A 25,451-nucleotide genomic window follows, 5' to 3' on the forward strand; every position below is an offset into this window, starting at 1 on the left:
GCGCCCGGCCAAGGCCATTTCTTTTCTGGAAACTCCAGGTTCTGGGTCCTTCTTAATAAATCTTCTCGCTTTCTTTGAGTTAGCCTAGACATATTTTTAAAAATCAAGTGAATTTCAATTTTTTGTTTTTAGTTGTGAGTACCAGATAATATATTCAACAGCCAGAAAGTATTGGCAAGGCTTTTCCCCCTAGAGCTTTGGAATACTTATTACCTTAAAACTAGTTGTTCTTGAACTTAAAAATAAAAGCGATAGTTCAAAAGAGGTGTCATATTTTCTACATAATGAATTGGAATGTACCAAGCCTGAAATGTTCGATATTTATTTAACGGAAACGTTCAGCCTCCTCCGGATCCCAAGTGTTTTTTATGTTGTAGTATTCATGTACTGTTAGACACCTTTTCTAATCACCCTCTTTTATTTAAAAAGGAAACTTCTGCTTACACACTAGACAGACCTAGAAGGGTAAATCCATTTAGTGATGTTTTTTGATGCTTTCCTACTCCTTGAGGTGACCTAGAAACAGGAGAGTTTTCTGTGAAGGCTTGTCCTTGAGCCGCAGCTCCCCCCCGCCCAGCCTCGGGCCACGCGGCCTACAGCCAGTGTGAATACAGCCCTGCTGGTGCAGGAAGCCCTGGGCTTGGACTCGCTTGTTTTCAGTCATCTCCTTGCACAGCTGCATCTGGAGTCATTCTCTCCCTTTTCTAGGACCCATTGATTTTGAGAAGCGATGTGGCAGGTTTTTTCTTTCCATCAGGATGTAGAGAGTCTGAAACCCCCACACAGGAGCCATTTCTTGATGGAGGCAAAGCTGCGCCATCTGGAAAGCTCTCAGTCCCAGAACCTGCCTTCTGGAGAGGTGCCGTGCGTGAGAACGAACGTACTGCTTGGAAGCACCGCCGCGTAGTCGCGCTCAGACTCCGTGAAGTGCCATGTCACGTGTACCGCGTCTCCCGAAGGGGAACACGCCTGGCCACTGACCTCCTGTTGTCTCTGCTTTTGGTATCAGTTAGAACACACAGCACAGCCCCACGAAGGGAGTGTGAGCTGCTTTAGGGACTGGGGTCCAGCTCCTCTCCATACAGTGATGGACAGACAGTGTCATAGACTGGAGAGGAAATTCGATTTTGTCCTTAGTTTAGGGAAAAAAAAGGCCGGGCGTGGTGGCTCACGCCTGTAATCTCGGTACTTTGGGAGGCCGAGGCAGGTGGATTGCCTGAGGTTAGGAGTTCGAGACCAGCCTGGCCAACATAGTGAAACCCAGTCTGTACTAAAAGTACAAAAAATTAGCTGGGTGTGGTAGTGGGTGCCGGTAATCCCAGCTACTCAGGAGGCTGAGGCAGGAGAATCTCTTGAACTCGGGAGGCGGAGGTTGCAGTGAGCCGAGATCGCACCACTACACTCCAGCCTGGGCAACAGAGCGAGACTCCGTCTAAAAAAAAAAGGGCCGCCTGGCTCTGCTCAGGCATGGTGAGTGGTCTGAAAGGTGCTCTGAGAATAGCTGTCCTCCTGGCCAAGAGCGGCCTGGCCATGGGCAGCCACCCAGCAGGGTTCTGTGTTTCAGGATGACAGCTCTGGGAAGGCTGACAGCGACGTGGCTGACGACGTGCCTGTGGCCCAGGAGACCGTGCAGGTCATTCCCGGCAGCAAGCTGCTCTGGAGGATCAACACCCGGCCCCCCAACTCTGCCCAGGTCTGTGTCCCTCTGTGGCCTGACGCCCCCGCTGTGAGGCCAGGCCTTACTGCCTGCCCACATCAGACCTGCCCCTGAGCCCAGCACCTCGGCTCTTCCCTGTCGTTGGGTCCTTGTGTGCCACCTTGCCTCAGCCTGTTGTCCCAGAGCAGACGGAGGGGCCTCTGCCCGTGTTGAATTGGCTTCTGTTGTCCCTGGAGCTGTGTCCCGGCCCTGTGCTTGCCTGCCTTGGGGCCCGCTGTTGGGGCCAGCACCGCTGCTCCAGACACACATGCTTGTGCTTCCCCTGGGAACATCAGACAGACGCAGCCATTGCCGGCCAAGGCCCACACCGAGTGCATCTTATCAAAAGAGCCTTCCAGACCTGTTCGGGAGATTGCTTTTCTAACTTGTCAATTTAGATGCTTAAATGCATTGTGATATTTATTTTTGAAAATTGCACTTATAATTTTTATTAAATATAAACTACATGTCTTATGACAAAATGTGATATATGGTTATATGATAAATATCACATGTAATATTTTAGTATCTTTTATAAATTCTTATTTATATATAAAATATATGCAACTTACGCAATTTTTTATGTCCCATAAACAGAGCAGAACGTGTAAAATACAGAAAAGGAAGCAAAATCTTCACTCTAAACACGTTATCTCAACAGTCGCTGTTATCATTTGATTAGAGTATGAACTGCTTTAACAATGCTGTTTTCTTTTTTGATAGAGGCAGAGTCTCGCTCTGTCACCCAGGCTGCAGTGCAGTGGTGTGATCTTGGCTCACTGCAGTCTCCAAGTTCTGGGCTCAAGTGATCCTCCCACCTCAGCCTCCCAAGTAGCAAGGACCACAGGCGTGTGCCACCATGCCAGACTAATTTTCTATTTTTTGTAGAGAGGAGGTCTTGCTATGTTGCCCAGGCTGGTCTCAAACTCCTGGCCTCAAGCAATCTTCCTGCCTCGGCCTCCTGAGTTGCTGGGACCACAGGCATGAGACACTGTGGCCTACCAACGATACTATTGGTATTTTAAATTTATTATTAGGAAAATTGCTTATGTATCTTTTCAGGGAAGTCTCTTTAACGATAACTTGTGCTTCCAGCCTTTGGCTCAGCATATGTGTTGAGTCCTTCTGCCTGCCAGGCCCTGTGGGCCTGGGCTCTGGGACCAGGCGGATGAGGTCCCAGCAGGGAGGTGGGGCAGGTGGTTGACTCACACCTGAGAGCCAGGTGGTGCCTTGGGTGCTAGGGAGGGCATCTGAGTGCTGTGGCTTCAGTCATAGGGTAGGGGTGGGGGTGTCTAGGGATTGCATTTGGGTGGAGGGGACAGCCAGGGCAGAGCCCCCTGGAGTAGACTAGTGTATGAAGGCTAGAAGGCCCAGGGGGCCATGAGGATGAGGGTGGGGGGAGTGCAGGGGTCTCCAGATGACTTCAGTATTTGTTATGAGTGACATGGGGCACCATGAATCATTTGAACAGGGAATGACGGGTGCGGTTGATGTTTCCTGTGGCCTTTCTGGCTGCTTGTTGATATGCTGTGAGGGCAGCAACAGAAGAGGGAGGACACGGGTGGCGGCTGGAGGGCCTGGCTGTGGCAGGAGGACCTGAGTGGAGCTGGGGCCCTGAGGGCTGCAGAGGCCGGGAGGCTGTGGTGCAGAGACCGGGAGGCTGTGGGTGCAGGGTGCTGCTACAGGCCTGCTCGGGTGTGCTGTCCACGAGACACTGAGCAGACAGCTGCAAGCCAGAAGTCAGGCAGAGCAAGGCTCTGGTTGTCCTAGGCACGAGGGGACTGTCATGCCCTAAGCATTCCGGTTTTTAATGTGACAGATTAACTTGCTCCCAGGGCTGAGGCTTTGGCAGCTGCAGGGGTAAAGAGGAGGAATCGGCCGGGCGCGGTGGCTCAGGCCTGTAATCCCAGCACTTTGGGAGGCCGAGACGGGCGGATCACGAGGTCAGGAGATCGAGACCATCCTGGCTAACACGGTGAAACCCCGTCTCTACTAAAAATTACAAAAAACTAGCCGGGCGAGGTGGCGGGTGCCTGTAGTCCCAGCTACTCGGGAGGCTGAGGCAGGAGAATGGCGTGAACCCGGGAGGCGGAGCTTGCAGTGAGCCGAGATCTGGCCACTGCACTCCAGCCTGGGTGACAGAGCAAGACTCCGTCTCAAAAAAAAAAAAAAAAAAAAAAAAAAAGGAGGAATCTGTGGGCAGGTGTGGCTGAGGGCAGGGAAGGAGCAGGTACAAGCTGAGGGTTTAGGAGTGGGAGACAGCGTGGCCGAAGTGTTTCCAGCAAGCTGGTGACAAATCTGTCAATGAAATTGTGAAGATAGAAAAAGAAATGTGTGTGAGTTTTGCTGTTACACCTCAAAATGCAAACATTACAGCCACAGTGCATGATACGCACTTAGTGAAGATGGCAGAGGCATGGAATTTGCGGGTGGAAAACGTGAGTGGAAGTAGGTTCCCATGGTGGCAGTCAGGTAGCACCTGTGGGGTTTCAGAGGCCCACTGGGGGTCTTGGAGCATCGTCCATGGTTCAGAGGCCCTGCTGAGGTCGCATCTCTGTGCCTGCTCCACAGATGTATAATTTCACCAGTTTCACTGTGAGCCTCAACGAGCTGGAGACAGGCATGGAGAAGACCCTGCCGCCCACGGACTGCCGCCTGCGCCCTGACATCCGCGGCATGGAGAATGGCAACATGGGTGCGTCCCTGCAGTCAGAGGAGGGAGCTGGGGCCAAGGGCGCCCTGGCTAGGGTGGGAGAGCACAAAGCACTCGCTGGCAGAAGCCAGGCTCTCCCCTACAAGGGGAGCCTGGTCCCTCTCCCTAAACAAACAGGCAGGCTGCAGGCCTTCCAGCTAGGCTTCTCAGACCATCTGCGGTGATGAGCTTTAAAGATCTCTTGCCTGCCTCAGACCAAACCTTTTGTAAATAAATTAAAATTACATTACTAGAAAATGAAATGAAAAAGAATACATACAAAGTACAAGTCCTAGGCCAGGCGTGGTGGCTCACGCCTGTAATCCCAGCACTTTGGGAGGCCAAGGCTGGTGGATCACCTGAGGTCAGGAGTTCGAAACCAGCCTGGCCAACATGGCGAAACCCTATCTCTACTAAAAATACAAAAAATTAGGCAGGCACGGTGGTGTCCAACTGTAATCCCAGCTTCTTGGGAGGCTGAGGCACAAGAATCACTTGAACCCAGGAGGTGGAGGTGACAGTGAGCCGAGATTGTGCCACTGCACTCCAGCCAGTATGACAGAGCGAGACCCTGTCTCATAAACAACAACAAAAAACACAGTAAAAACAAAGTGCAAGTTCCTCATTTTTTATTATTAAACAAAAGTTAAGATTACATTTTGAAAACTGCAGGTGTTCCACCGTGAGGATCCGTGTAGCCCTCAGTGCAGTCACTGGCCCGTGTGTGGCGTATCCTGCAGCCTCACACTCTCCTGGTGGGCTCTGCATGCAGCATTTGTCTGTAACGTGGCTGATGAACAACTGTCTCTCTCACTCACTCATCTCGATGGAATCCGCAGGGAACCTCCTGGCTGAGGAGGCATATCTAAAGTGTCCTGGGTTTTGAGTTAGTGATGTTTCATTTATTTATTTTTAGAGTCGGGATCTCACTCTGTCGCCCAGGCTGGAGTAAGGTGGTGTGATCTCGGCTCACTGCAGCCTCAACCTCCCAGGTTCAAGCGATCCTCCTGCCTCAGCCTCCCAAGTAGCTGGGGCTACAAGTGCATGCCACCACACCTGGCTAATTTTTGCAGGTTGTTTTTTAGACAGAGTCTCGCTGTGTCCCCCAGGCTGGAGTGCAGTGGCGCGATTTCGGCTCACTGCAAGCTCCACCTTCTGGGTTCAGGCTGTTCTCCTGCCTAAGCCTCCCGAGTAGCTGGGACTACAGGCACCCACCACCACGCCTGACTGATGTTTTATATATTTTAATAGAGATGGGGTTTCACTGTGTTAGCCAGGATGGTCTCAATCTCCTGACCTCACAATCCACCCGCCTCGGCCTCCCAAAGTGCTGGGATTATAGATGTGAGCCACTTCGCCCGGCCAGGGTTTTTTTTTTTTTTTTTTGCCCAGGCTGGAGTGCAATGGTGTGATCTCGGCTCACTGCAACGTCCGCCTCACAGGTTCAAGAGATTCTCCTGCCTCAGCCTCCCGAGTAGCTGGGTTTACAGGTACCTGCTACTACGCCCAGCTAATTTTCGTATTTTTAGTAGAGGCAGGGTTTCACCATGTTGGCCAGCCTGGTTTCAAACTCCTGACCTCAGGTGATCTACCCGCCTTGGCCTCCCAAGGTGCTGGGATTACACTGCACCTGGCCTAATTTTTGTATTTTTTATAGAGATGGAGTTTTGCCATGTTGCCCAGGCTGGTCTTCAGCTCTTGGGTTCGAGCGATCCGCCTACCTCAGCCCTTGGAAGTGCTGGGACGCAGGCATGAGCCACCGCACCTGGCTTGAATTAGTGATGTGTTCGGAGAGAAACCCAGCTCACGAGGAGTGTGACTTGGGAAGGGATGTAACTTCTCATGCTTTGTATTCAGAATATATGGCCAGTCCTTCACAGAAGCCACATGGCAGTTACCCTGGAAGGTTAAGGCTAAATGGAGCTCGTCTTTGGTTGAAAGATGGGCTCTGATTTGCACAGCCCGTGGTGGGGCTGGCTTCCCGTCCTGAGCGCCTGCTTGCACACTAGGGCATCAGGTGGTGCTCAGGCCCTGCCTGTCCTTCAGACTCCTGCACCCGCAGACTTTGAGTCGCGCTGTCGTAGAACGTGCAGCACACGCAGCCCCCCCACTCTGCTCAGCTCCATTTGGGAAGGGCCCCGTTGGCGCACTGGCAGCTGGCCTCGGCAGTTGTGATTGTGTTTGGTTTCCCAATCACAAAAGCTGTTGTCTGTGGCATTCCAGCCACAGTGAGACATGCCATCTAGAGATCTAGGTGCACGGGGGGTGGCAGGGTACGGTTCTGAGGTCTCTGTCTAACCTAAACTGTTTGTTTCTATCCTAGATCTGGCCAGCCAGGAGAAGGAGCGGCTGGAGGAGAAACAGAGAGAAGCGCGGAGGGAGCGGGCCAGGGAGGAGGCGGAGTGGCAGACGAGGTGAGTAGGTGGTAGCCACGCAGGCTGGGGCAGCAAGGAGTGAGGAGGCCCCACACACACCTGGGGACAGCCAAGAGGCCCCACACACACCTGGGAATGGTGGGGAGCACCTTCTCTCACCCCCACACCCCTGTGGCTGGACAGTTGCTGTTCCATGGCTCCATTAAGGTAGTGACACCATTGGTTGCCCCTGACCCATGTGGTTCCCACTGCCCAGGTGAGAGCCCATCCCAACTTAGTGCACACTTTGCCGAGACCATCCGGCTGGGGGTGGCCTGTGCAGAGTGCCTGTCACCTCAGACCTGGGTCTACTGCCGGGCCTCATGGTGTGTTGGCCCAAAGCTTTCTTCTCAACTGTGGCAAAGTTAAAGAGAAAATGTTGCCTGAATGTGGCTGCTCCCTTTAGGAAAACACAGCTGGTGAGTGTATGGTTGAGGTCCCCCAGGGCCACAGCCCCTGTGGGTCGGGAGGTGGCACCGTGTGGAGGCCGCGCCTGTCACACCAATACCACATCTTCCTGTCAGCGCCACTCAGGCTGATCTTCACACTGTGACCTGGAAAGGTTTTGTGAAAATTAAATCCCGTGTGCTGTGCCGTGGCATCTGTGCACACGGAGGCTGGGACGATGGCATGGGCCCGCGTGGGTCTCACAGAAGCATCAGCTGCCAGGACATGATTCCTGTTTCTGTAACTGTCCTAAGCTGGCTGTAGTTTATTCTTTAATAGTCATAAGAGAAAAGAACCATCGAATAAGGATTCAATCAGTAATGTACTGTAATAAGTATAATTTTAAATGTATTTATAAGTAAAAGGTTTTAGTTCGTTAGAACAATCTTTGGGTATTTGTGAAGCATCTTAATTCTGTTAGGCCACCTACTTGGTAGGATTCATTTTCAAGGCCCAATAACAATGGTATCCAGTGATTTACTTGTGGCTGGCATTTTGAAACCAATTCTCACTGTTTGGGCTTCCAATTTAATTTAATACTAGGCTTTGAATGGTTTGATATTTGGAATTTGCCCTTAATCCAGAGAAAAATCAGCTTTAAAATAGTTAACCTTTCCTCATTGTTTTGTTTTGTTTTGTTTTGTTTTTGAGACGGAGTCTCACTCTGTCGCCCAGGTTGGAGTGCAGTGGCGCAGTCTTGGCTCACTGCAAGCTCCGCCTCCTGGGTTCATGCCTTTCTCCTGCCTCAGCCTCCTGAATAGCTGGTATTACAGGCATGAGCCACCACGCCCAGCTAATTTTTTGTATTTTTAGTAGAGACGGGGTTTCACTGTGGTCTCGATCTCCTGACCTCATGATCTGCCCGCCTAGGCCTCCCAAAGTGCTGGGATTACAGGCGTGAGCCACTGTGCCCAGCCTCTTCATTGTTTTTTTAAAGTGTTAAAAAATATAATGTGAAAATAATGATCTTTTATCCTTTGAAGAAAATGTCTTCTCCTTTGTGAGTGCCGGCCCCCCACCCCACCCCCAACACTAAGGACACCCCTTGGGCCCTGAGTGCCAGTCGGGCACTGTGGATGGCAGCTGAACCAGCCCCAAGGACTCCCCTTGGGCCCTGAGTGCCAACTGGGCGCTGCGGATGGCAGCTGAGCCAGCCCCAACACCCGGGCCCTGTGCTACCTTCTCTTTGCCTATAATGTCTTCCTTTGTCCTCAATTAAAAAATCAAATACTTGGTTTGCTTCAAATGAAAGCAAATATGAACAGTGTAACTGCTTTTGCCTTGAAAAGGGAGAGGCATTATTTAGGCTCCAGTAACTTCTCTGATAAGCGCCCAGTGTGAGGATTTTGTGTTGAGTTAAACCCTCCAGATTTTGTTGGGAAGTGAAATGGACATGGGTGGCTGCATATCTTTAGGTTCCAGCATTCACGTGACCGCAGGATCAGTAATCCTCCATTGAGGTTGTTACCCTGGGCTGCATTTTAAAACCCATGGTACTGTGATGGTGCTGAGTTGGGGGAACACACTCCTGCCCCCAGAGCAGGGCTGCGTTTTCCTTTTGGGCTGAGCATCTTCTGACCCCTCCCTTGTGTCCGGCAGGTGGTTCTACCCAGGCAATAACCCCTACACTGGGACCCCCGACTGGTTGTATGCAGGGGATTACTTTGAGCGGAATTTCTCCGACTGCCCAGATATCTACTGAGGGCCTGGAGGGGCCTGGGGCCCGGGACCGGAGGCTGACGAGGCTGGACTTCCTCGAGTGGCCACTCTGAGCCTCGTCACAGCAAAAACCAACTTTTCTAACGACTGTGTTCGCGGCGACAGCACCGTCCCTGATCAAGGATGTAATTCTAATTCACTGTTGATTGCCAAACATTTCACTCTCTGCTGTACCGTCTCTTCATAAAGCTTCACTTGGGATCATCGTCTTCATTAAGGTTTCAACAGGGAAATTCTTCACAGCGCCCTTGTATGTGGCAGAAATCAGCTGGGGCTTGTTTAGCTTCCAGCTCACTCTCAGTCATAGAATGTGTAGCTAAAGGAAGTAGTGGGAAGGGGTTCATGTTCTCCTTATAATGCAGTGGCAAAAGCTTCTGAAAGTCTTTTAAACTCGAACCAGTGGGGGAAAGATGGATCTTGAAAATAATCCTGCAGAGAGCTTGATAAAGGCCAGGGATTGCCTTCTAAATTATGGTAATACAGAAGTGAAGAGTTTCAGAGCATCAGATTGAGTGAACAGTTGTCAGATTCTGTATTTTTTAACAATCTTCAATAATGTAAAGATTACTTTTAAAATATTTAAGTTAAAACTACTTGAATAGTATTTTGCTGAAGAGCAAGATATGCATTAATCACCGGTTTTATACTGTCCAAAATGAAGCATCACCGTGACAACCCAGAGTGGGCAGAAGCATCAAGAGCATGACAGGAAATCCTAAGACTGCTCCCGCCTCAGAGGCGTCCTGGCTCCAACTTGCGTGCCCTGTCGTCAGTGAGGCCTGGCTGTCACCGCACACCATGTCCATGTCTTCAAGGGGTTCATTTCTTTTTACACGTCGCGTGTACCCATAGCACTGTTGTGTTTCTGTTTTTCCCAGTATGCATGTTTAAAATAGAAGTGACAAGAATCACATCCGGTTGTGTGCTGTGGGACGGTCAGAGGCAGAATCTACTTACAGTGGTGTAATTAAAGTTATTTAACCAAAAATAGGTATGTGTCCATCTCAGCATTCACCTTTATCAAGTGACTGATTTTCTTTCTTTTTTTTTTTCTTTTTTTTGAGATGGAGTTTCGTTCTTGTTGCCCAGGCTGGAGTGCAATGGCACGATCTCGGCTCACCGCAACCTCCACCTCCTGGGTTCAAGCGATTCTCCTGCCTCAGCCTCCCGAGTAGCTGGGATTACAGGCATGCGTCACCACGCCTGGCTAATTTTGTATTTTTAGTAGACATGGGGTTTCACCATGTTAGGCTGGTCTCGAACTCCCAACCTCAAGTAATCTGCCTCAACCTCCCAAAGTGCTAGGATTACAGGCATGAGCCACTGCGCCTGGCCGTGACTGATTTTCTTTATGTAGAATTGTCAACACGAGAGATCACAGTGGAGCACTTTGAATGAAGGACTGTCGGTTGTGTGCATGCACACACACTCAACGCACAGCTGTTTGGAGTCCAGGTTACTAAGGCCGGCACTTCTGAATGACAGGTGCCACCTGCGTGTGTCTTGGTTTGCACACCACACCTGTGATGGAAACACTTCTAGAAGTGAACATGTGTTTTGAAAGCTTGATTTTGTAGCTTTGGAAGCTGGAAGCGATGGTGTTTGGTGCCAAGTCCTGTGTGGCTTTGGAAGCTGGAAGCGATGGTGTTCCGTGCCGAGTCCTGTGTCATCCTTGGGACCTGCGAGCTCTGTACCAGCCACTCAGACGTGTCTGAACAGAAGCACTTGGTGACTTGTAACTGGGTCTGAGGATTTAGGATTGTGGCATTTTTCAAAGAGGAGACTTGGAAATCCCCAATGGCTGGAAGGTGGAGCCCATGTGCCTCTGGTGGAGGTTACCTGCTTTTCCACACTGCGGCTGTGAACCAGCTCATTCTCCAAGAAAGATTAAAAGCTGAGAACATCCAAAGGTGAGACTCAGACACATTGAAGGTGCTGCATTTAGGGAAGTTTAACGGCTTCTTACTGATCGTTCCAATTCTTACTGGTTAAGATAATTTGCCAACAGGTTTGTTTCCAAGTCCTCTCCCAGCACCAGGCTCCTGGTATTTCAGGGGCTCCTTGGCTGCATAGATAGCCCCTCTTCTGCTGTCCCTGAGCACAGACACCAAACCAGAGGTGGAGGAAGAACGGTAGGAAGGCTGATTGCAAAGGCAGCTGTGTGTCAAAGATTATTTTAACTTTTTATTATTTGTTATTGTTTCTGCAAATGCTAACACGTAAACTATGACCTAACTTTTGTCACCTTTGATATCTATTGAATGTTAAACATCTCTATTTAATAAAGTTGGCCAGCACTTAATGTGTGCAAAGTGATGGCCTTCTCGTGGGCCACGTGTTTGACTGTGAGTATGGCCTTGACCAAGGGTCTTGGTGCTTGATTCACTTTTAGAGATAGGGTCAGTTGCCCAGGCTTGAGTGCAGTGGTGCAATCATAGCTTATTGCAGCCTCGGCTTCCTGGGCTCCAGCGGTCCTCTAGCCTCAGCCTCCCAAGTAGCTAGGACCATAGTCGCATGCCACCAAACCCAGCTATTTAAAAAAAATAATTGTAGAGACAGGATCTCACTGTGTTGCCCAAGCTGGCCTTGAACTCCTGGGCTCAAGCAGTCTTCCTGCCTCAGCCTCCCAAAGTGCTAGGATTACAGGTGTGAGCTACTGTACCAGGACCTTGGTTCTTTTAAAATTAATCTTGTTATGTAGGATGTCCTTACAGAATGAAAAACCTAGCAAGTTTATTCCCCAACAGAACCTAATACCTTGATTGGATTCTATTGCTAATTGAAATTAGAATTCATTTCCATGGTCATTGGTTCAGGGTATATGTATTGTGAGCTGCTGGAGACAGAATGGTGAACAGGCGTGCCTCCCGGAGAGCTGTATGTGAAGCACATGTTGGCATCGCTGCTCACCAGGCTCACCCGGGATGATGGTGTGGATCTGAGTCGCTAGCCACCTGCGACGTCTGCCCTGCCCTAGTGTCCGAGGCCGGTGAGGGGTCAGGTGTCACCAGCACCTGTAGCCTTCTCACTGGGCGAGTCTGGGGTTGTGGGAAGTGAGGACAGCCGGCTCTGGTCCCGGGCCCTGATGGGCATCCAGCGTTTTGCTGATGCAGGCTTCCCTGAGGCCAGACCCTCCAGAGACTGCTGTCTGGGCGGAGATTGAGCCAGCGTCCCAGAGGCCTTGATCGTGGGGAGGCGCCTGTGTGCGCCATGTGTTTCCCAGCCTCTATTGGCAAGTGGGAAAGCTGGCACAGAAGAGCGGTGCCTGCAGGTGCTCCCGGTCACCACCACCGCTCCCAGACACCATCTCCAGAACTCACGGCATCTGTGCTGGTTGGAGGGTCAGGGCTACAACTCTGCCCGACAAGCAGTCTGCTGCAGGGGACGCAAATGTCAGACCCAGCAGGGCCCAGCACTTGAAGTGCCACATGCCACCCTGGTGGCCTCCGGGCACCCCACTGTCCACGTGTCTGAGCATGGAGCTGTCCATCTGGGGCACTGGCCTTAAACACCAAGGACCTGCCACGGTTTGCCAGACACATCCGAACACAAGGTCAGGAGGTTCGAACAGGACGAGAGAAATTCCTGGAGGCCCCCTCACAAGGCGTCCTGCGTCCTGCTCTTTGGGGAAAATTTCTCCCCAGCAGAAATGGGAATTTACAAGTTTTAAAGGTTCTTGTCATTTCCGTGAAGGAAAACAAAGCAAAGACAATTACAGGTTCCGATGAGCTTCCCACTGCTGGGCGACAGAGTTCACAGGGCGTGGGCAAGGGGCACAGCTGGACCCAGAGGAGAGTTCGATCCATCCGAGGGAAGTCATGATGGTCCCAGTTTTCTCTGATGGGCACGTCTGGACTTGCCTGTGTGTAAAGTGGGCACAAAAGACGGGGCCCCTGCGGTGGCTGAGAACTTGGCTGTGGCTCCTGCTGCTCGCCAGGCAGCGTGGGAGCTGGGTCTCCCTTGGGACCCCTCAAAAGATGTCCCTCGGCCGGGCGCGGTGGCTCAAGCCTGTAATCCCAGCACTTTGGGAGGCCGAGACGGGCGGATCACGAGGTCAGGAGATCGAGACCATCCTGGCTAACACGGTGAAACCCCGTCTCTACTAAAAAATACAAAAAACTAGCCGGGCGAGGCGGCGGGCGCCTGTAGTCCCAGCTACTCGGGAGGCTGAGGCAGGAGAATGGCGTAAACCCGAGAGGCGGAGCTTGCAGTGAGTTGAGATCCGGCCACTGCACTCCAGCCTGGGCAACAGAGCGAGACTCCATCTCAAAAAAAAAAAAAGAAAAAAAAAAAAAGATGTCCCTCATCGTCCTCTACAGGCTGATGTAAAATTTCTGGGAGGCAAAAGCCACGTTTGCCAATTCTGGGTACGAAGTTCACTTTGCAGTCAGTCCTTCGCTTGGTGAGCTTTGGGAGCCAGGCTGCTGTGGCCAGATGTTTAGAAGCACGATGGTGGCTCTGCAGAGGGCGATGGCATGCAGCCGGGCGCTCCTGTTGCCCACGCCTCCCAGGCCCTCACCCCTCACCGTGCCTGCGCCTAGCTGCTCCTCCAGCGCCATTCATCCCAGCAGGCAGCATGGACACGGCAGCTGAGAAAAGATGCCAGCAGAACGCGCTTATTTTATAATATTTAATAACTCAGTGCCAATCTGCATTAACACAGTCATCCTCAGGTTTTTCAGAGGGCTGTGTACACATCTGTGAAAATAAATGTTAGCCTCTAAGTTTTGAATGAAGATTCTCTGAAGACGGGCAGCCGGTGACCTTTGTTTTACATTGAGCAATTTTTCACCATCTCAGCCGCTCTGGCCATTTTGAAAAGGGCTACAAATCTGCTATGCATGAGTCCTCATGCCCAGTTATCAGATGTTTGGACCGTGTGTTCCTGAGGATTGGCCAAGCAAATGCTCATTTTCAAAAACTGCCCTGTGGGGAGGAGACTGGGGAACACTCGTGAGACCTGTTGGGTGGCACATGCAAGGGGTGGAGCGCCCAGGTTCTCCAAGCAGCAGGAGGCTCTGATGGACTCCCCTCCGCTGGCAGGGGGAGGCTACTGCTAGAAGCAGCGAAGTGCCTGGTGCCACAGGTTTCAGCTGCCTGCCTTCTGCCGTAAGTGGCCCCAGCACCTCCGTGCTTTTCAGGAGTGTGAGCTGAGCAGACACGGTCATCCCAGTGGTCACTGTGGCTGGGGCAGAGGGACACACGGTCCATGAGACGTCCATGCTCTCGGAATGCTCCAGGTGTGTGGCCGTGGGGCTCCACCATCATTGCCTGAGCCTGGAGCCAGAGGCTCATCCCACACTGCCTGGTCTGCCCCACAGAGCATCAGCGCCATGTCAGATGAGGAGAGCAGCTCTTACCAGAAACCAAGCCTGCCACCCCACTGACGCTGACTTCCTGCCCTGCAGAACTGTGCAAAATTAGTTTCTGTTCTTTGTAAACTGCCTGGTCAGTGGTGGTGGTGTGGCAGCACAGATGGACCGATGGTGGACCTCGATGCAAATGGCAGACTCTGGGTGCTGACCTGGTGTCGGTGCAGCTCACCGAACACCCAGGGGAACCAGAACTGTTCGCCCTCTGCTCAGTTGTGACTTGTCTTAGACATTTTTAAAATGTTAAAAAAAAAAAAAAAAAAACGCAAGGCGTGGTGGCTCACACCTGTAATTCCAGCACTTTGGGAGGTCGAAGTGGGTGGATTGCTCAAGCTCAGGAGTTCGAGACCAGCTTGGCCAACATGGTGAAACCCCATCTCTAATAAAAATACAAAAATTAGCTGGGCCTGGTGGCTTGCACCTGTAATCCCAGCTACTCAGGAGGCTGAGGTGGGAGAACTGCTTGAACCCGGGAGGCGGGGGCTGCAGTGAGCTGAGATCAAGCCACTGCACTCCAGCCTAGGGGATAGAGTAAGACTCCATCTCAAAAAAAAAAAAAAAAAAAAAAAAGTTTAAAAAACCCTACCCCTGCCTAACGCTTTTCCCAAGTAGCCGTGCCATTGGCGTTCCCAACTTTGCCTGGCACCTTCTGTCGTTTGCTTTTAGCCCCAGCAGGTGTATTTCTTTTTTTTTTTTTTTTTTTTTTTGAGACGGAGTCTCGCTCTGTCACCCAGGCTGGAGTGCAGTGGCCGGATCTCAGCTCACTGCAAGCTCCGCCTCCCGGGTTCACGCCATTCTCCTGCCTCAGCCTCCGGAGTAGCTGGGACTACAGGCGCCCGCCACCTCGCCCGGCTAGTTTTTTGTATTTTTTAGTAGAGACGGGGTTTCACCGTGTTAGCCAGGATGGTCTCGATCTCCTGACCTCGTGATCCGCCCATCTCGGCCTCCCAAAGTGCTGGGATTACAGGCTTGAGCCACCGCGCCCGGCCAGCAGGTGTATTTCATTGGCATTTCTCTCATGAAGAATGGTATGGAGCAGCTTGCCACAGTGCCTTTGCCGCCTGTGACCTCTTTGGTGAAACATCCGGAGGTGTCTTCTGCTGACATGGAGGCGCGGCCCGGGCTTTCACCCGAGGAGCCTGCAGCACGTGGAGAGCGTCAGGGTGTGCTTTCTTCACAGTTTGGGGCTTTCTTGGGACAGGGTCTCGCTCTGTCACCCAGGCTGGAGTGCAGTGGTGCCATCACGGCTCACATCACGGCTCACTGCGGCCTTGACCTTCACGTCAGCCTCCCAAGTAGCTGAGACTACAGGCGTGCACCGCCACGCCTGGCTCTTGTTTCATTTGTCTTTTTGTAAAGACGGGGTCTCACTGTCTTGGTTAAGCTGGTCTTGAACTCCTGGGCTTCGAGGGACCCTCTCACCTTGGCCTCCCAAAGTGCTGGGATTACAGGTGTGAGCCATCGTGCAAGTCCAGGGCTTGTTTTTTTTTTTTTTTTTTTTTTTTTGCTAAACAGGATGAATAGAAATCTCCTTTAGGGGATCTCTTAATCCAAATCCTTGAGTTGAATGCGCGTGTCCCGGTGAGGCTGTTCCTCTAGATGATGCAGGCATTTTGCAGACGTCCTACCAACTGCCATCAGCGACCAATTAGATAGCGACAGCTGCGCCTGTCACACAGCCCTTCCAACCTTGCATGTGCTTCAAGTCCGAGATTCCAACCTTGCGTGTGCTTCAAGTCCGAGATTCCAACCTTGCGTGTGCTTCAAGTCCGAAAGATTTAGCGTTGCGTGTGCTTCAAGTCGAGATTCCAACCTGCGTGTGCTTCCAAGTCGAGATTCAACCCTAGGTGTGCTTCAAGTCCGAGATTCCAACCTTCGCGTGGTATTAGCTTCAGATCCAGAATTCCAACCTGCGTGTGTGCTTCGTCGAGATTCTGACCAGAGAAGCGGCGTGTGCCCTGCACTCGTGGCCACAGCTGGAGTCCTGGGCTGCTGGATGGTCCAGGTGCCACACCCACCGCCCTTGAGCCACCAATGGCTGGCAGCAGGCACCCACAGTGGCCTCTGCGATGCCTGTCTGGCTGCGGCTTGTTTCCTCACTGCGGCGTGCTCATAGGAATGTGTGAATTTCACTTGAAGTGTAGGTAAAGCGTTCTGGGGTTTTTTGTTTTGAGCCGTCCCAGGCCACAGGGCCACGAGGAACTGGAGGAAATGGTAAATCCAGGGCCCTCTTGGCCACTTCGTTGGCCTCTGCACACTTGGCCCCTGCGGACCCTGGAGCTGCTGCTTCACTGTCTGTGACGTCAATAAGTGACACTTGCCTGCCACCCTCTTGCCAGGAAAGCCGGGTTGGGTTTTCTCATTTCCACCTTTTCCCTGTTTTACATGAGGGCACGAGGACGGGGCTGCAGTATCAGTGGCGCACCTATCACCAGCGGGCCCCAGAGCTTTGTGTTAGCCCCTCTCAAGCCCTTTAGCCTCTGGACCCCTTAAATTCTTAAAAATTATACAGGACCCCAAAGAGCTTTTGTTTATGTGAGCTTTATTGACATTTACCATACTAGGAATTAAGAGGACATTTAAAATTATTTAACTACATAAAAATAACAAACTCACTACCTGTTAACACACATTTTAAAATGAAAAATAGCTACATTTTCCAAAACAACATGAATGGGAGCATTATGACAGTCAAAAGCTGGCAACTAAACGTAACTGGCACAAGCTCTGCCACTGAGACAATGGAGGGCTGAGCAGTAGGCTCCCTGCAGAATGAAAGGACTGGAGCTGCCAGCATCAACACCAACGCATCTCCCAACAAGGGTGAGTGAAAACATACACCTAAAGACCTCAGAGAGCTGTGCATCCACTCGGAGGGTGAGCCACCAAGCACACGCTGACCCCGGGGAGCGCCTGAAGTGAGCAGAGTATCTGAAGGAAAGAAGGAAGTGAGCAGTGGGCAAAGAAGAACCCGAGGACCCTGGCAGGGTCTCAGCTGCAGACATCTAGTCCTCCTGCTTAACGGGTGCCGAGGCCACTGCACCTCGGGGGTCTCACGAAGCTCCTGACCTATTTTTATTACTATTATTATTTATTTATTTTATTTTTTATTTTTGAGGAGTCTCCCTTTGTTGCCCAGGCTGGAGTGCGGTGGCACAATCTCAGCTCACTGCAACCTCCACCTCCCGGGTTCAGGCGATTCTCGTGCCTCAGCCTCCTGAGTAGCTGGAATTACAGGCATGTGCCAGCACACCTTGCTAATTTTTGCATTCTTAGTAGAGTCGGGGTTTCATCATGTTGCCCAGGCTGGTCTTGAACTCTTGGCCTCAAGTGATCCGCCCCCTCGGCCTCCCAAAGTGCTGGAATTACAGGCGTGAGCCACCGCGCCCGACCCCTCTAAGAGCCCCCGCCTGGCGTCGCTGTAGGCAAATCCCAAAGAACGTGTCCCTCTTCAGCAGCCGGCTGGGGCGCCACAAGCACTCTCTGTTGTCTTCGCTTTAGTTTGTGTCAAAAGTGACTCAAAGTTACACAACACTGGAGAGCGACCTTTCCATCCAGGCGCCCAGAGGATAAGCCCCTGCCCTCCGGGACCCCTGCCCTCCCGGACCCCACCCCTCTGGGACTCAGGCCTTCCCTGACTCCTCCCCTCCCGGACTCACCCCTCCCAGATCCCTTCCCTCCGAGACCCTCTTCCCTCCCGGGCCCCCTCCCCTCCGGGAACCTCTCCCCTCCCGGACTCACCCCTCCCAAATCCCTCCCCTCGGAGACCCCCTCCCCTCCCGGGACCCCTCTCCTCCGGGACCCACCCCTCCCTGACCTCTGCCCTCCCCGACCCCTGCGGGACTAGATGTATGCAGCTGAGACCATGTCACGGTTCTCACCCCTGCTCTCCCTTCCCGGACCCCTGCTCTCCTGGACGCCTGGACTGCAGCTCCTGCCCGGGTGCCCGAAGCGCTGAACCATGGTCACTTCGGTGCGTAGCCCTGGTGCCTGCCGCCCAGAGCCGGACCGCACTCCTCGGCTTCCGCCTATCCCCTGGCACAGTCACACGAGTGACAGCTCTGCCCGCCCGGGCTGGCGACGCCGAGGGGTGGGCTTGGCCCGACCTCAGCAGGTCCCCAGCGCGCTTCTGAAACCCGCCTGCGGTCCTTGGCGCCGCCTCTAGGGGCCGCCGCCGCTCCCCTATGACACAGCAACAATAGGGGCCGCTCTGGCCCACGCGCCTCCCGGCCCGCGCTTCCGCCGGAAAAGAGGCGCCGGCGCGGGGGCGGACCGGGGAGGAGCGAGTGCGATGGACGGTCGCCCTTGCCAATCGGTGGCAGATTGGGGCCGGCCTCGAGGCCTCCGGGGCCCAATCGGTGGCGAGAGCGGCAGGCGGGGCGGGCCGAACGCGGGCTTCCGGCGGGGCCCGGCAGGCGCCGAAGAGGAAGAGCCCGGACGGCGCCTCTCGTACGAGTGTGGGCGCGAGGCAGGTGCGGGGGTCGCAGGTCCTGGGGCTGCCAGGGGCGACCGGAGGCGGGGGCAGGGGCTGCTGGTCCGGGGATGGGGCGGGGTCAGCCAGGACGAGAAGGTGGCCGGCGCGGCGGGCGGGGCCTGCGGGGGCCGGGCCGGGTGGGGGCTCTGGGGTTCGGGCGCCGCCCCGGTTCCGCCTGCGGCCCTGAGCGTGGGGCTCGGCGGGAGCTCGGGCGGGTCTACCCCGCGGAGCGGGTCGCCGGGGCGGCGCGTCGAGGCTGGTTCCCCGCGGAGACGGCGTCACGCCTGGGGCCGGCCCCATTAGGCTCGGCGGGGCTGCCCCGGCCCAGCGCCGACTGCGGGCGGTGCGTTCGGCGGGCGCGGGGGAAACGCGGAAAGCAGCCCGGCGTGTCAGTGTGGACGGGGCCTGCGCGGCCTTAGGCAGCTCTAGGCGCCGGCCCCCTGCTCCCAAACACCCCGGGGGGCGGGAGCTTGCCGGACCGCAGGCGACCGTGACCGCCGCGTCTCAGCGTCGTCTCCGCGCTTTCAGGATGACGACCTCAGGCGCGCTCTTCCCAAGCCTGGTGCCAGGCTCTCGGGGCGCCTCCAACAAGTACCTGGTGGAGTTTCGGGCGGGAAAGATGTCCCTGAAGGGGACCACCGTGACCCCGGATAAGCGGAAAGGGCTGGTGTACATTCAGCAGACGGACGACTCGCTTATTCACTTCTGCTGGAAGGACAGGACGTCCGGGAACGTGGAAGACGTGAGTGTCCCAGAGCCGCAACAGCGGGACAGGCGACTTCTCGGATCCTCGGAGTCCTCGCTTTGGAGTTCGCGGTGGGGGCTTGGCCGCATCTGGGGAACGCTCGTGAGGCCGTCATCGGCTGTCGTGCTGATGGCTCGTCCTGGTTTCCGCGATGACAGGGGCGTCTCGGCCACTGTGTGTCTTGAACTTTCCGTGTGAGGTGCCTGGGGTTGGAGGTGTGGCCCTGGAGAGCCTAGAGCTCTCTGCCTGGCCGCTTCACTCAGTCTTCTTTGTTCTTCAAACTTTAAGTTGTTTTTTGTTACATTGGAGAGCAGTTCAGAGTTGACCTTTTAACTACTCTAGGAATGTTGTTCCCAACACGTCTCAGAAACCCTGTTGCTATCTGAAAGGCCCATTTCCCTGCTCTCTCCCCCGCGCCTTGCCTTTCATGGGCTGTCTCTGACCCTGGTTTCTCCGCCTGGTGGAGACCCTGCCAGCGAGGGATCTGGCGGCTTAGCTGCCTCTTGTGCACCCCACCCCGTTAGACCTAGGGCCTGGCATGCTCTCCTGAGACTGGGCACAGTGGTGCCATCTGCACCGCTGACTCTCTGTTCCTGTGGCTTGCCAGGACTTGATCATCTTCCCTGACGACTGTGAGTTCAAGCGGGTGCCGCAGTGCCCCAGCGGGAGGGTCTACGTGCTGAAGTTCAAGGCAGGGTCCAAGCGGCTTTTCTTCTGGATGCAGGTACGGGGCAGCTCTTGGGGTTTTGCCTTTTTGTTGCCCTGTGATTCAGTTAGGAACTTGCTTGCAGTGTGGTGCAACTGGCTGTTACAAACCAGTGGGCACCGGCCACACGGCCTGAGATGCCACCCCAGGACTGTGGTGCATGTTCCCTGGGGCCGAGGTCCTCTCCCAGAGTACAGCGGCTCCAGGCTGGGCTCCGGGTACCCAATTGCGGTGTGGAATTTCCAGCCAGACAGGCATGCTGACCCTGGTTCCAGCGATGCCCAGTGCCCTCTCTGCCCCTTGCTGTGGGTCACTGAGGCCCCCGCAGCAGAGGCAGGGGCTCCTGTGTGGCTCACAGAAACGAAGCATTCTCCTCTCCCTCTGCACAGCCCTGCCCCTTCCCTGGCAGTGTGTCCTGGAGGCCAGGGGTATCAGCGCCCAGGGCTTCTCTTACCCACAGCTGCAGAGCGTCCGTTGGGTCCAGAGGCCATTGCTCATTCTGCCATCTGTCAGTGACCATTGAGCTTGTTGCTGTTTTTTGTGCTGTTACAGGCAGTGTTGCAAAGAATTGCCTGGTACACAGATTATTTTTCATAAACCAGTATAATCTGGAGGTGAAAACTGGTGGCGGGCCTGTGGTCAGAAAGCGTGTGCATGCGTTTGCAGTGTGGAGAGAGAATGCCATGCCCTCTGCCAGAGGTGGAGCTGCTGTCCCCACCCCCAACCTTGGCCCTTTCGAGAGCAAGGGTGGCCCTGTCTGAGAGGCCTCTGGGGGGCAGATGGTCCGTGTTGCTGCTCACCTCTGCAGGTACTGTGCACGTGGCCTGGGAAATGAACAGGCATAGCCGAGTTCCAATTAAACTTTATTTGCAAACACAGATGGGGAGCACAGTTTGCCACCTGCTGGTGTAGAACGTGTTTTTCCACGGTTTTGCCAAGAAGTAGTGTCCAACTGTTACCACCCTCTCCCCTTTTTTTCCCGGTTTTCCTGTTGATGACTTTTAAGTCCCTGTCCCCGCTTTGCCATGAGGGCAGGGACTCCCAGTGTCCCTGGCGCCCTGCAGCCTCCATAGCTGTTGGAGGTGTGCGTGGGTGCTCTGCTCCCAGCTCTGTGTGCTCGCAGGTTGATGCTTCTGACCCTGGTCTGTGCACGTGTGGGGACACACACGTGTGCTCGATTGTGAGGGCCTGCCGTGGCTCTGGGCTGTGGTGTGCTGAGCGGGCCAGTTCGCTGCCTTCCACTGGTTGAAGGAAGGAGACGGGTGTATAAAGAACCACACCCCAGAGGGCAAGAGGGTGAGAGGACTTGGCTTGGCTTGGCAGCAGCCAAGTGCCTTTGGAGCCCTAGGCTCCCCATCTGTGAAATGGGTGGAGGGGGACAGGGCACACCCAGCATTGCGGCAGACTGGGACAGGGCGCGGAGCATTGTGCTCAGAAGGCACCACTGCCGTCCCCTCACCTGCTGGGCTGAGTCCTGTCTCCTCAGCACTGTGTAGCCAGGTACACGCGCCTGTGCCTCTCAGGTCCCTCCTCACCTGTAAGCCAGCTCAGGATGGCTGTGGTGGCCCTCAGAGTGAGCTGGCACCGGCTCCTGCCCTTACGTGTCCTTTCTCTGCAGGAACCCAAGACAGACCAGGATGAGGAGCACTGCCGGAAAGTCAACGAGTATCTGAACAACCCCCCAATGCCGGGGGCGCTGGGGGCGAGCGGGAGCAGCGGCCACGAGCTCTCTGCACTAGGCGGTAACTGTCAGCTCTGTCACATGAGCTCAGGGTTTCCTGGGAGGCCGGAGTCTACTGTGGATGACTCGCTCCCTCCGCACAGGTTGTTTGGAAGTGGAAATAGAAGATTCTAAGTTAGACACCCTGTTAGCTCCCTGGGTCACTCCCTAGTCCCATCTTCATGGGGTAGGACGGGTCTGTGTCCCACCGTTGCCTCACTTCAAGTGGTGCCGCCTGTAGAGTTCAGAGGCAGCCGAGTGGGGTGCTCAGCAGAGGCCCAGGCAGCACTGTGGGGCCGGAGTGGGGCTGGCCGGGGCGGTGCTGTGGGGCCGGCGTGGATCTGGCTGGGGCAGGCCCCCCTGAGGTGCAGTGTTTTCCAGGTGAGGGCGGCCTGCAGAGCCTGCTGGGGAACATGAGCCACAGTCAGCTCATGCAGCTCATCGGACCAGCCGGCCTCGGAGGACTGGGTAACATGCGCCACCCGGGCTCTCAGGCAGCTTCCGCTGGGAATGCTTTGAGGCCCTGTCTGTTTCCTTTAAACTTTTGCTAGCTGTCTGCGTGGTGTCGGGGAGCCTGTGTGTCCGCAAGCTGGCTCCCCTTTGGGAATGCGCTTGTTTGCCTGTGGCTAGAGCTGGGTGGGCGCAGGCTTCTGGGCCCCTGGTAAGGACCCCGGCTGGGTACTTCCGAGGAGGACGGCGGCTGAGCGGCGGGGCTGGGGGACTGGAGGGAGCTGGGGTTCCTGCCCTGGGTCCCTTGGCCCCATATGGCTGTCTGCCTGCTGCTAGTTGATGGAGTACAGACCCGTGTGCTTGGCCCTTCAGAAATACTTGTCCCTTTGGGTGGGATCTGGACTGAATCTGCTTTTAATCCAAGCACATGAATTGTGTCATGGGATGGAACAGAAGTGACCTTGCTCCCAGAACACAGCTGCACGTGTCTGCCCGCCCCCCGCCCCGCAGCTCCTCCAGGCCTGTGGTCCCCACCGCCCCGCTTCACCCCGCGGCTCCTCCAGGCCTGTGGTCCCCACCGCCCCGCTTCACCCCGCGGCTCCTCCAGGCCTGTGGTCCCCACCGCCCCGCTTCACCCCTTGGCTCCTCCAGGCCTGTGGTCCCCACGCCCGGCCACCGCTGGCTCAGGCCCAGGTCCCCACCGCCCGCTTCACGTGTCAGAACTCATGGGGTGCCTTTGCCCGGCTCCTCCAGGCCTGTGATTTTACCGCCCAACTGCCCAGCGGCTCCCTGGCTTTGATGTTGGGAACTCCTGCTCCTCTGGCCTGGGAAGGGGCAGGCTCTTCCTGATGGGCTGGAGGGCATAAGAGCTCACATTTCCTTGCCCCCGCAGGTGGGCTGGGGGCCCTGACTGGACCCGGCCTGGCCAGCTTACTGGGGAGCAGCGGGCCTCCAGGGAGCAGCTCCTCCTCCAGGTGAGCGCCATGGCTCCAGCCCCGCCATGCGGGCGCCACGGTGTTATGGGAGGGACAGCGGGGAATCCTGGCCTGGCACCTTGGACCCTGTGAGTAGGCCCTGCTGTGTGGGGGCGTGTCCGCTCCAGCGGTGCCCTCTGTCTTCGCAGCTCCCGGAGCCAGTCGGCAGCGGTCACCCCGTCATCCACCACCTCTTCCACCCGTGCCACCCCAGCCCCTTCTGCTCCAGCAGCTGCCTCAGCAACTAGCCCGAGCCCTGCGCCCAGTTCCGGGAACGGAGCCAGCACAGCAGCCAGCCCGACCCAGCCCATCCAGCTGAGCGACCTCCAGAGCATCCTGGCCACGATGAATGTACCTGCTGGGCCAGCGGGTGGCCAGCAAGGTAACGTGTGCTGTCGCCCGGAGCTGGGGGGCATGGAGCCTGCTGTCCCTGGCAAGCTGACCTTCCAAGGCGTCTGCCTCTTGTGCGCGCCTGGGGTGCTGGGGCCATGGGCTGAGCCCCTGCTTGCATACCCTCCATGTGGGCACTTAGGCTGCAATCGAGCTGATGGCCGTGTTCTTGTGTCCCAGTGGACCTGGCCAGTGTGCTGACGCCAGAGATCATGGCTCCCATCCTCGCCAACGCGGACGTCCAGGAGCGCCTGCTTCCCTACTTGCCATCTGGGGAGTCACTGCCGCAGACCGCGGAGGAGATCCAGAACACCCTGACCTCGCCCCAGTTCCAGCAGGTAGAGGCCGGGCCCAGGGTGCCCTCCGCTGTGTGCTCAGGGAGTGGGCAGGAGGGAGGAAGAGGCCCTGCCCCACCTTCACCGTGGCTGTGCCTCGTGTGCCTGACCCCCAGAGCTGGCAGCTCAGCAGTGCGGCTCTGGGCCGCAGCCCAGGGTGGAGCTCAGCCCTCGCCTGGCTCTTCCTTGCAGGCCCTGGGCATGTTCAGCGCAGCCTTGGCCTCGGGGCAGCTGGGCCCCCTCATGTGCCAGTTCGGTCTGCCTGCGGAGGCCGTGGAGGCCGCCAACAAGGGCGGTAAGTGGCTGTGCCTGCACCTCCGGGCCAGAGCCAGAGGCAGGGTCCATTCCTGTCCCCCTGGATTTGCGAAGTGGGGCTGAGGGGGCGAAGGTCACAGCCCTTCTGCCCTTGATCCCACTGCTTTGATCCCCAGTTCTGGGCAAGGGTTAGACGCCACCTTGTGTCTTTAACGTGTTCTAGATGTGGAAGCGTTTGCCAAAGCCATGCAGAACAACGCCAAGCCCGAGCAGAAAGAAGGCGACACAAAGGACAAGAAGGACGAAGAGGAGGACATGAGCCTGGACTGAGCCACGCGCCGTCCTCCGAGGGACTGACTCGGCGCTTGCAGTGCGTTGCACAGCCTCACCTCCCACCCACTGATAATAAAGTCTTTTCTTTTACCCGCCAACGCCTCCTTTCTTTGCCCAAAGGAGTTTTGGCTGGACAGATGCTAGCCTGAGAAGCTGCTGTAGGATCCCAGAGAAACTTACTTGACCTAACGATGGAAAATGGTCACCCCAGGAAGAGTCTGGTGCCTCTGTCCAGGCCAGTTCCAGACCTGTCTTGAGACTCCGTATTTAAGTCAACATTCAGTTACACAGAAGTTACTTTTTAATTTTTAAGGAGGAACCAGTGATTACAAATCTCTCACAATTAAAAATCGGTGGAAGGGCCAAGTATAAAAACATTTTGCAGTATTTTATTCTTTCATTTAAAAAGATATAATTTAAACCATCTCCAGAAACAAGATCTGTCACCCATAGAGCCTAGAATCCCAATAAACACCTATGAGGTGAGCACAAAGGGCAGTGAGAGGAGTCACCTGCAAGGGCCTAACCAGAGGCCAGGGTTGGCAGTGCCCTAGGCGGCTGGGCAGCCACTGGCCCCCACTGCCCCGTGGACCTCTGCAGAGCGAGTTATGGTGACGGGGGCCCGGTTCACTGTCAGCCGCCTCATGCAGCCACGGTAGGCGGGGGGCCAGGGCTGCATGGCCGTGGGCTCTGGGGGCGCAGGGAAGATGGAGGAAGGCTGGTTGGAGG

General features: G+C 55.1%; 3 protein-coding genes across 16 annotated transcripts in view; 2 read left to right on the forward strand and 1 right to left on the reverse strand.

Moving 5' to 3' along the window:
* The window catches only part of OSBPL2 (oxysterol binding protein like 2), a 58,178-nt gene extending 46,878 nt beyond the window's left edge, over positions 1-11,300 (forward strand). For 4 of the 6 annotated variants that reach the window (XM_003904529.5, XM_021920840.2, XM_031656892.1 and 1 more), the window contains 4 exons: positions 1,565-1,693; positions 4,268-4,391; positions 6,712-6,802; positions 8,849-11,300. In XM_003904529.5, the coding sequence (XP_003904578.2) occupies positions 1,565-1,693; positions 4,268-4,391; positions 6,712-6,802; positions 8,849-8,951 (447 nt within the window). In that variant the 3' untranslated portion in view covers positions 8,952-11,300. The remainder of the gene's footprint in view (positions 1-1,564; positions 1,694-4,267; positions 4,392-6,711; positions 6,803-8,848) is intronic. The other 2 variants (XM_021920836.2, XM_021920841.2) reach the window with 2 other exon arrangements.
* Positions 11,301-17,854: 6,554 nt separating this feature from the next.
* ADRM1 (adhesion regulating molecule 1) lies at positions 17,855-24,820 on the forward strand. Of its 9 annotated transcripts, none has more exons than XM_009215801.3 (10): positions 17,855-18,812; positions 19,343-19,556; positions 20,167-20,283; positions 21,884-22,007; positions 22,367-22,453; positions 23,328-23,409; positions 23,538-23,791; positions 23,980-24,137; positions 24,327-24,429; positions 24,613-24,820. In XM_009215801.3, the coding sequence occupies exons 2-10, from the start codon at positions 19,344-19,346 to the stop codon at positions 24,717-24,719; spliced, it is 1,245 nt and encodes a 414-aa protein (XP_009214065.1). In that variant the 5' UTR covers positions 17,855-18,812; position 19,343; the 3' UTR covers positions 24,720-24,820. The 9 variants fall into 9 exon arrangements, with proteins under 9 accessions (XP_009214065.1, XP_009214068.1, XP_009214069.1 ...); XM_009215804.3 differs by having other exon boundaries at positions 23,559-23,791; XM_003904526.2 differs by having other exon boundaries at positions 18,669-18,808; positions 23,559-23,791.
* Positions 24,821-25,000: 180 nt separating this feature from the next.
* The window catches only part of LAMA5 (laminin subunit alpha 5), a 58,017-nt gene continuing 57,566 nt past the window's right edge, over positions 25,001-25,451 (reverse strand). Inside the window, exon 80 of the mRNA XM_031656893.1 lies at positions 25,001-25,412. Within this exon, the coding sequence (XP_031512753.1) occupies positions 25,273-25,412 (140 nt within the window). The 3' untranslated portion in view covers positions 25,001-25,272. The remainder of the gene's footprint in view (positions 25,413-25,451) is intronic.

Source organism: Papio anubis, chromosome 16 (assembly GCF_008728515.1).
Source record: "Papio anubis isolate 15944 chromosome 16, Panubis1.0, whole genome shotgun sequence".
Lineage (NCBI taxonomy): Eukaryota > Metazoa > Chordata > Mammalia > Primates > Cercopithecidae > Papio > Papio anubis.

Excerpts from the sequence above, each read along its gene's own strand:
- ADRM1 (XM_009215801.3), top strand. The coding sequence starts at position 19,344 with ATGACGACCTCAGGCGCGCTCTTCCCAAGCCTGGTGCCAGGCTCTCGG. Across the intron at positions 23,410-23,537 it reads GGGAGCAGCTCCTCCTCCAG|CGGTGCCCTCTGTCTTCGCA; the intron begins GTGAGCGCCATG and ends TGTCCGCTCCAG. Across the intron at positions 24,430-24,612 it reads GGAGGCCGCCAACAAGGGCG|ATGTGGAAGCGTTTGCCAAA; the intron begins GTAAGTGGCTGT and ends AACGTGTTCTAG.